This window comes from Stegodyphus dumicola, chromosome 3 (assembly GCF_044657685.1).
Source record: "Stegodyphus dumicola isolate Sdum_Otavi_A_Nest chromosome 3, ASM4465768v1".
Classification (NCBI taxonomy): Eukaryota; Metazoa; Arthropoda; class Arachnida; order Araneae; family Eresidae; genus Stegodyphus; species Stegodyphus dumicola.
This window is the reverse complement of record NC_140770.1, coordinates 34,390,063-34,405,094: the sequence shown is the minus strand read 5'-3', so window position 1 is coordinate 34,405,094 and position 15,032 is coordinate 34,390,063. Positions and strand designations below refer to the sequence as shown.

The following is a 15,032-nucleotide window of genomic DNA, read 5'->3' as shown; positions in this document are numbered from 1 at the left end:
TCATTCGCTTTGCCTTAGCCTTTTCAATATTATCCAAATATTTCTCAAAATCTAATTCATCAGTGGAAAAGGATGATAGAGACTCAGTTGCAATATCTGCAGTTTGACTGTCCCGATTTGAATAATCCAGTTGTTCTGAGAATAATTTCATTCTTAATGAAAGTTCTTAGATGGCTTTCTTTGCTTTTTTAATTTGTTTGTCATCCAAAAAAATTCGGCGTTTTGGATCTACATATATTGAACCCAGCATGACCTTATTGTCTAGCAAACAAGTTTCTCTTTTCTTCATTGAAGAAATGATTCCTTCTGCAATAAACCCTTCATTTCAGAAAAAAACAAACATCACATTCTTCCAGTCTTGCCTCTTGTTAATTCTTCAGATTGTAGCGTTTTGGTGGCTATATTTGGTATAGAAAAAAGAGTTTCTAATTCTGCAAGATCATTCCACAGTCTTTCTGTTAGTGAAACATTAGGGTTATCTACATCTTCTAACATTCTCATCTCTTGTTAATTCTTCAGATTGTAGCTTTTTTGTGGCTATATAAGGTGTTGACAGAAGGATTTCCAGTTCTGCAAGATTATTCCATGTTATTTCTGTTAGTGAAATATTAGGGTTATTTACATCTTCTGAAAAAGTTCTTAATCTTAACAACCACTATATCATCAAATATGTACTTCTCCATTGTGTTGCTCCTTTTCCTGCTCACTTCCTAAGAATGACATCAATTTTGGAAGTTCTTGATGCTTACCTAAATTCACCAATGAGATTAGTAACTAAATGAATCAGTTTAATCAATAATGGAAAATATCACATCCATCCTGATCCCTTATATTTATTTACTAATATGTTAATAAAATGGAAAATAACTATTTATTAATGTATATAGTTCATACATAAAAATATTAAATCAGTTTGCCTATTAAAAAAACTCTGAAAGTGATTTGTAAAACATTCCTTCTCACAAAAAAAGTAGTCATTGTAATATTATCCACATAAATTAAAGTTTTCCTGACTTTGCAAACTACATATTACTAAAATTTTATTATTAATATAGAACGCTATAAATATATATTTTTTCATATAGAAATAACTTTACTTCTTTGAATCTTAGAACTTCCAGGCTCTTATTCGAGTACCAATAAAACAAGAAGCAGTACATTAAAGAAAACTAAAACAGTTTTTACATCTTTGGAATTGTAAATAAAGATCTGTTAATCATATTTCATAAAACTTTCTTTGTTGAAATGGTAGGTGTCTCAAAATTCAATCAGTTTGCATTTCTATCATGCAAAGAAACTTTTTTTCTTTAATTTATTTTCACAAAACATTCTCCTGCATATAAGGTACAAAATTAATTTTTATGATCAGTTATTTGAAAATTGTTTTGTATCATACATTTCTGAGAATAATCAATAGAATAATAAACTTTTGAACTAAAGACTGTCAAGACATTTAATTAAAAATTTTTAAATAACACCATTTGATATATCATTGCAAGTTTTGTTTGCCAATGTATCAACATATTTGGAGGCATCATCTTCATAAACTCCCCAGGGAAAATATTGAAGTTAAATTCAAGGCCATCTTTATCATACATTAAGCAGAACAAAATCAAGAAAGAAAATCAACAAAATCAATCAAATAGAGTATAAAATGAAATAAAGAATTTCACTTAATGTAAGATATCAAGCGATTTTGAGTTCAAATCAGTGAAACAGAAAGAAAATGAATAATATAAGCAATCAATTATCAAATGAACTATAATTTTAATATGTGTTTTGGAGTTAGATCATCAGAAATAACTTTCTGAAACTAAACTTTAAATTTCATAAGCCTATTTAATATCACAAATACTATTTGATATCACAAATAATAATAAGCCAACTTAATATCACAAAGAACTGGAAGAGCAATTTCCCTTGTAAGAATGCTTTTATGATAGAATTTAAAATGGAAACTGAGAACCCATACAGGGGTAAAACCATGAAATTATCGGTGTAGTTAATGAGATCTGAAAGTAGTACGAAATATTATAATTTAATTAATTTTATCCACTGCTATACTCAAAATGCATGAATTATTTTGGTGCTTGAAGCAATAATTAACATTATTGCTAATAATAGACTAAAGCTGCTAATAATTAGCCTATTATAAATTGCTAAAAACAGACTAAAAACAACAACAAAAAAAAAATGACAGATTAAATCTAAAAAATTGGAAAGTCATGTTTAAAAAACAAGCATTCCCATAGTGTCAGCAAATTTAACAGAACTGAAATAAACATGAAATTTTATAAAACTCTCTTATTTGATTCCTCAAACTTGATAGAAATGAGAATACATATATACCAATTTAGTTATGTAGCTAGTCAAAATGTAATCATTTTAGAGCAGTATTCTAAAGATATGTGTGTACAGTTATGTCAGAATGATGGTAGATTATCAGCCGTACAACAGAAAATTCATAGATTGTCTTTCTATTATCAGAAAGGCCTATGTCACTTGCATTTGATAACTGTATCTTCATTCTTATATGTAATACAATTTAAAGCAGAATTTCAGATGCACCGTATCCGAAAACATCCTTACCTGGCCTTTAATTTTACAGTCACTGGTAGTAAACACATACTACCAGTTACAAAAATGTTTCAAATGATGTAAATATTCATGTTTTGTCATTTTCATATAATGATAATTAAAAAAGATAATTTTTCTTAAAAATAATGAAAGTCAACTTTTATACATTCCCCCGGTCTCTATACTTTAGGAAAATTTATACTTGTGATTAAAAATAAAATGTTTGAGTCCCTTAAAACCAAAACTGACCGATATACTTCGTTATAAAATAAAAAAATATTCAATGCCTTATACAAATTTAAGAGCGAAATGTTTACGTTTGTACTTTAACTAAAAATAAAATATCAATTTAGGAAAAAACAATTTTGGGGATGCACATAGATTAAGTGAAGAATACTTTTATGCAGCTTGTCGTGAAAAGTATTAATCAATATAATTGTATTCAAAAAACAAATATCATTCACCTAATTTTATAGAATTTGCATTATAGAAATAGTTAGTAGACTTCAGTACTTCCTCATAGCCATGAAATAACTCTATTTGCATGAATTATGTTATATATATGGGGTATTGGCATCTTATTAAAAATTAAAAAAACATTTGTGTATAGGAGAAAAGTTAAAAGTTTTTAAATATTTAAAATATATTTGATTTATGATTTATAATGAATATGACATAAATTGGTGCGTATAAAAATTTGGAACTGGAATTACAGAAATTTTTGAAGGGTCATGGTGTATAAAGAATATTGAATATTATACTATAGTAAATCTCAAAAGAATATCATTGAATGATATTAAAAAAATCGATCTCTAAAATTATTCTTATTTTTTTTAATAACTGACCCTTCAAGACAAATTAGAGTCAGATTCCCAAATTTTGAAATTAAATATCTAGATCAAAATTGGACGTCAAACTTTTTGTGTTTTATTTTTGATAATGAATATAAAAATTTCCTAAATATACGTATAATGATCAAAAGACTGTATGAGAAGTTAGATTTTGAAATTTTTATAGAATTCGTTTTTTAAATATAAAAATGCCAAAATAAAAATATTTACATCATTTCAAACAACATCGTAATTGGAATTATATGCTTACGACCAATGGTTGAAAAAACAAAGGTTGGGTAAGGACTTTTGTGGACACAGTGTATACTTACACATATTATATGCACATATACACGTACACAGTGTTTTAAAACCAATGAAACAAGCTTTAAAGCGTGATGGAACACACAGAAACGAACACTTTTCATCATAGAATACATCGTCGCATGGCAGGCAATTAAGCGCTAAAAGGCCATATCCCAGACACGTCATCTATTTGCAGTGTAAAGATGATGATGTCTGTTTTTTGCTTATTCACATACATATTTCCAGGTATTCTAAAGATGGTGCGTAAATCATGATTCTACTGTTTTCGGCATGGAATCCCCTGGAGCGTGATGTGTCCGCGCGAAAATAAGGTCATTAAAGACACTGATGTAATCAAATCTTGAGCTAAGGTAATTAGCTGAAGATATAAGGAGGGAGGTAAAGAAATGAGATCAGAGTCTGCTAGCTAAAAGTTACTTGAGTTTTTTTGAGACAACTTGGGCACGCTATGAATTTAACTTCGAATATGGAAACCATCGACTGAGAAACAAATACACGCCAGACCTACAAACAAAATGCATGAAAATGTACTTGGTACAAAAATAAAATAAAAATAAAAATAATATAGATGGTCACTGCTTTTTTATGCACATACTTGAAAGAGGTCTATGTCTTGATAATGTGCACTTGGAAATAGAAGGTAGCTTTCAACGCTAACTACTTAATGTGCGAGTACGCATTCTATGACGAATAGTGTTTGCTTCAGGTTGTTCTATTATCCCTTTAAATTTGTTCCATTAGTTTTGAATATAGTATATGTGTGTGTGTGTGTATAATTTTGCGGTTAAAGGGGACTCATAACATACAGTGCATTTTCAAAATTTTACAGGAATTTGATAAAAATGAAAAATTTGGAAACAGAATCATTGTTTATCAAATCAAATAAAGAAAAACAGTTCTGAGAGCTTTCAGATTTTATAACACACCCAAAGGGGCACTTTTTTCATTTACACAGACATGCACGTTTCGAGAGCATTTGGGCTAAAAATATTTAAAAATAGCATATATTTAGAATTTCCGTCTTGCGCTGGAGATTTATTTTACTATATATTTTATTATATTTAAAATATTTTATTCCGTACAGTGTGTTCCCGCTGCTCGTTTTGAAATCGTTGAGTCCTTTAATTAAAAATTCGTTATTAAAGTTTAAAAATATGAAATAGATAATAAAACAAATTTGAAATTCAAGATTCGGGCTTCCAGGTGTCCATACTCGGGTGGAAGACTACTCTATTCAAAATTTGATGGCTCTAGGTATCGTTGTTTTTCACAAAGCGAGAAACATATATACACTCATGCAGATTCTTCATTATTTAATTTCTTTAAATATGATACAGGGCGATAATATTTGGCGGCAACAATCTGAAAAGTGATACAGCCGTTTATAGTGATTCAATGCAAAATGCCGTTTCGAGACTAACAGGCTAATGCTTCTTAGGCTAATAAACAGTAAATCCTGTTGAGGAGAAAATTTAAGAGTTCTATTTTAAGTTTTTAAATACTAAAATATATTTGAATTATAATTAATAATGAATATGATATATATCGACAGAAAAGTTAAGGGTTATCTTTTAAGTTTTTAAATATTTAAAATATATTTGACTTATAATGAATATGATATATATCGACAGAAAAGTTAAAGGTTCTCTTTTAAGTTTTTAAATATTTAAAATATATTTGACTTATAATGAATATGATATATATCGACAGAAAAGTTAAAGGTTCTCTTTTAAGTTTTTAAATATTTAAAATATATTTTACTTATATTTAATAATGAATATGATATGTATTGATAGAAAAGTTAAGGGTTCTCTTTTAAGTTTTTAAATATTTAAAATATATTTGACTTATAATTAATAATGAATATTATGTATATCGACAGAAAAGTTAAGGGTTCTCTTTTAAGTTTTTAAATATTTAAAATATATTTGACTTATAATGAATATGATATATATCGACAGAAAAGTTAAGGGTTCTCTTTTAAGTTTTTAAATATTTAAAATATATTTGACTTATAATTAATAATGAATATTATGTATATCGACAGAAAAGTTAAAGGTTCTCTTTTAAGTTTTTAAATATTTAAAATATATTTGAATTATAATTAATAATGAATATGATATATATCGACAGAAAAGTTAAGGGTTCTCTTTTAAGTTTTTAAATATTTAAAATATATTTGACTTATAATGAATATGATATATATCGACAGAAAAGTTAAAGGTTCTCTTTTAAGTTTTAAATATTTAAAATATATTTTACTTATATTTAATAATGAATATGATATGTATTGACAGAAAAGTTAAGGGTTCTCTTTTAAGTTTTTAAATATTTAAAATATATTTGAATTATAATTAATAATGAATATGATATATATCGACAGAAAAGTTAAGGGTTCTCTTTTAAGTTTTTAAATATTTCAAATATATTTTACTTATATTTAATAATGAATATGATATGTATTGACAGAAAAGTGAAGGGTTCTCTTTTAAGTTTTTAAATATTTAAAATATATTTGACTTATAATGAATAATGAATATGATATATATCGACAGAAAAGTTAAGGGTTCTCTTTTAAGTTTTTAAATATTTCAAATATATTTTACTTATATTTAATAATGAATAGGATATGTATTGACAGAAAAGTTAAGGGTTCTCTTTTAAGTTTTTAAATATTTAAAATATATTTGAATTATAATGAATAATGAATATGATATATATCGACAGAAAAGTTAAGGGTTCTCTTTTAAGTTTTTAAATATTTCAAATATATTTGACTTATATTTAATAATGAATATGATATGTATCGAAAGAAAAGTGAAGGGTTCTCTTTTAAGTTTTTAAATATTTAAAATATATTTGACTTATAATGAATATGATATATATCGACAGAAAAGTTAAAGGTTCTCTTTTAAGTTTTTAAATATTTAAAATATATTTTACTTATATTTAATAATGAATATGATATGTATTGACAGAAAAGTTAAGGGTTCTCTTTTAAGTTTTTAAATATTTAAAATATATTTGAATTATAATTAATAATGAATATGATATATATCGACAGAAAAGTTAAGGGTTCTCTTTTAAGTTTTTAAATATTTCAAATATATTTGACTTATATTTAATAATGAATATGATATGTATTGACAGAAAAGTGAAGGGTTCTCTTTTAAGTTTTTAAATATTTAAAATATTTTTGACTTATAATGAATAATGAATATGATATATATCGACAGAAAAGTTAAGGGTTCTCTTTTAAGTTTTTAAATATTTCAAATATATTTGACTTATATTTAATAATGAATATGATATGTATTGACAGAAAAGTGAAGGGTTCTCTTTTAAGTTTTTAAATATTTAAAATATATTTGACTTATAATGAATAATGAATATGATATATATCGACAGAAAAGTTAAGGGTTCTCTTTTAAGTTTTTAAATATTTCAAATATATTTTACTTATATTTAATAATGAATATGATATGTATTGACAGAAAAGTTAAGGGTTCTCTTTTAAGTTTTTAAATATTTAAAATATATTTGAATTATAATGAATAATGAATATGATATATATCGACAGAAAAGTTAAGGGTTCTCTTTTAAGTTTTTAAATATTTCAAATATATTTTACTTATATTTAATAATGAATATGATATGTATCGAAAGAAAAGTGAAGGGTTCTCTTTTAAGTTTTTAAATATTTAAAATATATTTGACTTATAATGAATATGATATATATCGACAGAAAAGTTAAAGGTTCTCTTTTAAGTTTTTAAATATTTAAAATATATTTGACTTATATTTAATAATGAATATGATATGTATTGACAGAAAAGTTAAGGGTTCTCTTTTAAGTTTTTAAATATTTAAAATATATTTGAATTATAATGAATAATGAATATGATATATATCGACAGAAAAGTTAAGGGTTCTCTTTTAAGTTTTTAAATATTTCAAATATATTTGACTTATATTTAATAATGAATATGATATGTATCGAAAGAAAAGTGAAGGGTTCTCTTTTAAGTTTTTAAATATTTAAAATATATTTGACTTATAATGAATATGATATATATCGACAGAAAAGTTAAAGGTTCTCTTTTAAGTTTTTAAATATTTAAAATATATTTTACTTATATTTAATAATGAATATGATATGTATTGACAGAAAAGTTAAGGGTTCTCTTTTAAGTTTTTAAATATTTAAAATATATTATAATTATAATTAATAATGAATATGATATATATCGACAGAAAAGTTAAGGGTTCTCTTTTAAGTTTTTAAATATTTCAAATATATTTGACTTATATTTAATAATGAATATGATATGTATTGACAGAAAAGTGAAGGGTTCTCTTTTAAGTTTTTAAATATTTAAAATATATTTGACTTTTAATGAATAATGAATATGATATATATCGACAGAAAAGTTAAGGGTTCTCTTTTAAGTTTTTAAATATTTCAAATATATTTTACTTATATTTAATAATGAATATGATATGTATTGACAGAAAAGTGAAGGGTTCTCTTTTAAGTTTTTAAATATTTAAAATATATTTGACTTATAATGAATAATGAATATGATATATATCGACAGAAAAGTTAAGGGTTCTCTTTTAAGTTTTTAAATATTTCAAATATATTTTACTTATATTTAATAATGAATATGATATGTATCGAAAGAAAAGTGAAGGGTTCTCTTTTAAGTTTTTAAATATTTAAAATATATTTGACTTATAATGAATATGACATAAATTGGCAGCAAGTAAAAATCTGGAACTGGAAGTACAGATATTTGAGGAGGGTCACGGAGTATAGGGGGCATCCCAATTTAAATGAGCAAGCACGTTTTCCAGTCAACGGTTTCAATTTCGAAGCTATACATTTCTGGCTGCTACATTGTTTGAGTTAACCAGTTTTCAGTTGTAAACTTGATTTTTATCATTCTATACAACGTACTCTGATAAAAATGATTATTTGTTGTTGACAGCACCGATAACTTATGATGCTACTCTTGGAGATGTTTTTGTTATTATCTGTTCTTTTATCTGTTACACCTATGGTCCTAAGGCTAATGGATAATAGAAATTCCACGGTATCTTGCTTTTAATATATATGCTTTAAATTATATTTTTGCTTCAAAATTTAAAAAAAAATATATCACTCAGTCTGCACTCAGTATTGCTTTGAATGACTGGCAGACTTATTACGTCATTTTATGTTCGTTATAGTTTAATGAACAGCCTACATATTGTTTTGATATAAAAAGTATTTAATATTTTTAATAATTAAGCAAATCAGTGTGAGAGATATTTTAATCGGTCAGGATTTGAAAACAAAATGTATTTATTATTATTACTGCAAGAGAAAAATCTAATAAACAAATAGAAAATCATCAAAGATAAAATAAATATTCATTTACAAAAATATGATTTTTTTAGAGCATGAATTAAGAATATTAATTTATGTTAATCCAGAAATTCAAAATTTCAGATCTTTAAATCACAAATAGATCTGTCAAAATTTTGAACATTTAAATTCTCAATTAATATTAAGATATAATACAATAAAAATATAAAACAGAAGTTCTAAATTAAAAACCAACACTGAAGGAAGCAAAGTGCATAAGATAAAGGAATAAATAAGTTTTGGGGAAAAAAAGTCCAAGTGCTTAGTTACTTTTATTATCTCATTTTCACTATGCAGTCCTTTTTGTAAAAGAACGTTGGATCCCCCATCCTCTTCAGTAGGAAACACAGGATATTCTCCGTGGTTCTGTCTGATAAGAAAAAGGACACCTTTTAGCATTCAAATTTAGAGTATTTCAGATTACTTTGTAATCATACATCACTTAAAAATTATATTTAATATTTAACTTTTAGGCTATCATAAAATCAAAAATCATGGCCATAACGTAGTGTAACCATGATTTTCTTTACATCAGTACAGAGTCTTTTTAAATTCATCTACGAAGTTATGAATTTTGGCTAAAGAGAATCATTTTTCCTTTCAGGCTATCATAAAATCAAAAAGTCATGGCTATAACGTAGTGTAACCATGATTTTCTTTTCATCATTACGGAGCCTTTTAAATTCATCTACGAAGTTATGAATTTCGGCTAGAGAGCATCATTTTTCCAAAATGGTGCCTTCCATATTAGCACTTTATTTCATGATTTCTTGTAAATATATATTCTTTACCCCAAAATTTAAAAATCAGCAATTATTTTTTCACTGAAATAAGAATTATAGGAGAACCTCGCTTAATGAACATAATTCGTTCCCGAATCTTACTTTTAATGAGAAACATTTGTTAATCGAAACAATTTTTTCCGTAGGAATCAATGTAAAGTAGCAAAATGTGTTCCATTTCGAAGAAAATGTTAAAAAAATATAATAATGTAATTTACTTTTTATAATACATATTTTTAGAAGAAAGTTGCATAAAGACATTTGTTTTTGCTTACACTTTAAAATTTGGCAAAAACAGGACACATCATTATCGTTAAATAAATTTGTAGTGCGTATAGCTATTGCCTTATTGAGGTGATGTATCTCAACGTTCGATGCAAGAGTTTGCCCCACTTTCAGCCAGCATCTCCCTTATTTCACTGGAAGATTGTTGCTTTATTGATACTATTGTCTCCTTTTCCTCTGACGTAATCTTCTCCGGAACCTCTTGCTGTGACGCATAATGTATATTTATAAGCTCTTCGGTGGTCAGCTCCTGGCTATGCTCTTCCACCAGCTCATCGATGCCGCTGCTATCCACCTTTAGTCCCATAATCTTACCCAGTGACAAAACTTTGTCGATTACAGGATCCACAGGCACAAATTCATCGGAATCACATTCCACAAAGCTGTCTAGCCAAAGATTTTTCCAAAGATATGGATGATGGAATGAGATGGAGAATTATCGGTAGACTGAAAGTAGGCGCAATCAAAAGCGCAGGTGGATCCAGGGTTCAATGCAACGCTCAGTGCCGTTTGCCACTTATGGAAACAGTTTCAGAGCACTGGATCTATATCCAGAAGGCTTGGACAAAGTTGACCAGGATCCACAACGACGAAAGAGGATCGTTATTTGGCACTTTCAGCACGGCGACACAGGACCGCTACAGCTTCACAGGTTTCACGTGAGCTGCATGCTGCCACTGGTCTTCAGGTTTCATGGTCTTCAGTACCTCGAAAGCTTCATGAGATAAGGCTGTGTGCCAGGAGACCCGCTGTTTGCGTTCCGCTCACTGCAACACACAAGACAGCGCGTTTAGAGGGATGCAGACAACATGCGCCTTGGACCAGACTTCAGTAAAGGATCGTGCGTTTTACGGATGAGTCAAGATTTAGCCTAGATACTGATTCTCGGCGTACTTATATCTGGAGAGAGCCTGGAAAACGATATCATTCCTCCTTCAATAGATAAAAAGATCATTACGGTGGTGGAAGCGTAACAGTTCAGCCAGACATTAAGTTGGGCAGCCTCAGACTCCTGCGTGTGTTTGATAAAGGCTTCCTGACCGCTATGAGTTATAGAGAGGAGATCTTAAAGCACTATGTTCGACTCTTTAGAGGCGCAGTTTGTCCTGAGTTCCTATTAATGGACGATAACACTCGTCCAAATAGGGATCATCTGGTCGACGATTACCAGGAAAGGAGGATATTCGCCGCATGGATTGGCCAACCAGATATCCCGAAGTTAACCTCATAAAATATATCTGGGATGCTCTTGGGACGGCAATTTCATCTCGCCATCCCCCTTCGAGAGCTATCCCGGAATTCAAAACTGCCTTGCTGCTGGAGTGGGATGGACTTGCCACTCAGTTGCCTTCTATCCAGTATGACATCCCGCTGCGCGACCCGTCTGGTTGGTTGTGAGAAGGGACCATACCTTATATTAGACTCATTTTTCAGTTTCATATCACATCGTGGATTTTGGACATCCCTGCACCGATAATCATGCGTACATAAAATACGTTTTGAATGTTATATCTCTTTCTCGTTTAATGATAATCAAGCGTACATAAAATGGCTTTTGAATGGTACATTATTTTCTCTGTTATAAACGCAAATTCATACCAAATTTCATTAAAATCTGTCTCTTAGGTTTTTACAGAAATACGACATAATAAGCAAATTCTCTTAATTTTGCCCACGAGTGCATATACGCGTTAAGTGAGCCATGCTAACACCTCGTTCTCGCTTCTCAAATATTTGGCGTTTGACTTCAACGGTGATTTTTTATTCTTTTATCTAAATCTTCCTGAGGCATTTTCTTTGGGAACAAACGTGTAAGCATGCTTAAACTTTGCATTAAAAAATACACAATAATATGTCTGAATACGGCTTTCACAAGCGACAGTAAGATGCTAGCTGAACGAGTGCTAAATACAGACTGACAGAAGTGATGTAGTCAGGATCCTTCATGCGACACCACGATGTTACTTGTGCGTAACATTGCTCGTTAAGGGAGACTTTGTTTTATAAATTTGTCTTGCTCTTTATGCAAATCACTCGTTGTGAGAAACGCCCATTAAGATTTGACTGTACATATATTTGTCTATTCAAGAGTATTCTAGAAAATAAATGAAATAAATATGAAATACCACTTTTTCATTTCTTGCAAAATCTTAAACTATTTTGACTGTACATGTAACCTCAAGTGGAACATCGTTTCATTGATACTGTAAAGACTTTATTTTGTACTAATCAATTAATTTTTATTTTAAGAAACTTTTCTTTTCCTTATTTCAATTTCCTGACAGAAGGCAAATTTTAATGAAGTATATGCAAATCTCGTATGACGTATATGCAAATCTCGGTGAGTTCGGAAATAGTATATAGGTAGCAGAATTGAAGTTCGCAGTAAGAAAGCTAGTTACGAGTAAAGCGTGTTATATCCTGAAGATTTAGATCAGATTTAGATTAAAGCAGGAGCCAGTCGTGTAGTTAAATTCCATTTGATCGTGCATACCATTTTGTGTTAAGTTACTTAGGCACAAGTGGTGGTTAATTGTACGCCCCGAGTGTGTGCATGTTCTTTTCAGTTTGGATAAAATAAAAAGGTTGTTATAACCTTCGTCGACAGTCACCTTTTTTCAAGACATAGCGAGAATTCGTTATGAGATACATTCCGCAAGAGAAGAAGAGGAAGAATGACCTTGCTGTTTACATTAGCTATACATAAGTCATGTGATCTCTGAGGTCATCTGCATTGTTTGTTTACATTAGCTATGCATAAGTCACGTGATCTCTGATGTCATCGGAATGTATCTCATTTCGTCTTCAGTAGGGCCTACGTGCTCCGAAAAAAAGTATAACTCCACAATACAATAATTCATACAGCATCAATTTTCATAAATATCCTAATTTCTTAAAATACTCTTTTATTTCATGTATGAATTTATAAATGAAGTACATATATAAGATGTGATCAGAAAATGCTTATGCACTCAAATTTCTTTCTTTTTTTTTAAAATTATACAAGAAAGGATACATTACCATTAATCTCTTTAAATTAATCCTTCCTCTTTCACACATACACTTAGGCTTTCGTCCGTGATCTTCTAAAACATTTCTAGAAGGAAATACCTGTAAGGCTGCGTTCAAACGGGGGCGTAAAGGGCATAGAGGCATAGTCATAAGGGTATAAAATACGGGAGTTCCGTTCACACCTGCGAGAACGGTGTGTTCGCCTTGGCCAATGAGATAACCTAAATTTGTGCTTGCCTTGGATGTGTCTACAACTTTCCTGTGTTGTTCTCCTGCTCAATTGATTTCCCGCGTTTGCTCTGCTTGTTTTGTAACAGCGAAATGGTCTGCAGAACGCCGCTTCGTTTTAGCTTCGCTCTGATTGGTCGACGCTTATCCCAAACGCGGCGTAAAGTTGAAAACTTTGAACCCTATGCCACGAGCCCTAAACCAGATTTTGTGACGTAGCAAAGACTGGTTGCCTTGGCAACGGAGCTCGGCTTTAACCGCTTATGCCCTTTACGCCCCAGTCTGAACGCAGCTTAATTGCTTTGTTATAGCTGCCTGAAAGCCTTAAATAAATTCAAAACATTTACCTTTCATAGTTATTTTGACTTTGAGAAAGTTCCAGAATTGGACAATGTCAGATCCAATTAATGAAATAGATGAAGAGACACTGTAAGCTTTTGTTTAACACATTGGAATTAGTATATGGCATAGAACACTGTAACAGGGCAGGCGCCAGAGCATGTGCAACTAGTGCAGCCGCACCGTTGCATTGAATTTAGGTTCGGCAAAATATGTAAAATTTAGGGAGTTACTGGACACAGATTCTAGGAATCGAAGTGATTGCACCGGGCGGCTAAAAACCTAGTGCCGGCTTTGCACTGTAATGATGGGAGATGAAACCGTTTGCTTATTTTCTATGCAGTAAACATATTCAGCATTTTAAAATCAAATGGACAATACAGAGATAAAAATGTGACTACAGAAAAAAAATTTAATGACATCTTGCGGACAGGGGAAGAATAGATTTTTTTTTTATATGTGCAATGAAAAATTCCATTTTATAAGTGGATGAAATTTTTAAATTTAAGATTCTTAAAAAATTCAAAACCTTAATCAGTGACCCTTAACACTTATGGGCATCTCTTCATTTAGCTAATATAATAGTTTTTTATACACTATGGAAATCAATATCAGTTAAATACTCTAAAGTTTTTTATATGAGTTTGCTTTACAATTCTATTTATGGGAAAAAAGAGGAAGGGAATGCCTAGAAACGTATGCTAAGCATAACCAATAACGATAAGTACCTATATTGTTCAAAATAAGTTCGAATTTCTGTTTGAAGAGCTTCTATGGCATCTGGAGCATGATACGTTTGAATTTCTTCTTTGACTTTTCTGCTTACTTCCAAAAATTCAACTTCATTTTTCCTTATCGTATCTTGACGCATTTTCTTGAGTTTTTTAAGACGTGAATGAAGATTGTTAGTCTTTTCAATGACCAAAGGTTGCTAAAATAAAATTATAATAATAAAAATAATTACAATAATAAATAACAATTTACTAAAGTGTTTAAACTTACTAATTGCAATATTAAATTAAAAACAAATGAAACTCATATTTATAAATTGACTGAAACATTGCATTTATATACTATTAACCAAATATGTTAACCGAATTTATATATTAACCAGTTATATATTAACCGTATGTATACATGTATTTTAGAAAGATTTCTTTGAATAATAGGAAATACTGAAATAAAAAGAAATTAATACAACAAATTGAATAACAAAATATTCTGTTATTAACATATAGGAAA

At 29.1% G+C, this 15,032-nt stretch overlaps 1 protein-coding gene across 2 annotated transcripts in view; it reads right to left on the bottom strand.

The window, feature by feature from the left end:
* Window positions 1-15,032, bottom strand: part of LOC118186397 (dynein regulatory complex subunit 11-like) — an 84,874-nt gene that overhangs the window by 43,305 nt on the left and 26,537 nt on the right. For both annotated transcript variants that reach the window (XM_085812753.1, XM_085812754.1), the window contains 2 exons: window positions 14,519-14,721; window positions 9,415-9,514 (listed from right to left, as the gene is read on the bottom strand). In XM_085812753.1, the coding sequence (XP_085668879.1) occupies window positions 9,415-9,514; window positions 14,519-14,721 (303 nt within the window). The remainder of the gene's footprint in view (window positions 1-9,414; window positions 9,515-14,518; window positions 14,722-15,032) is intronic.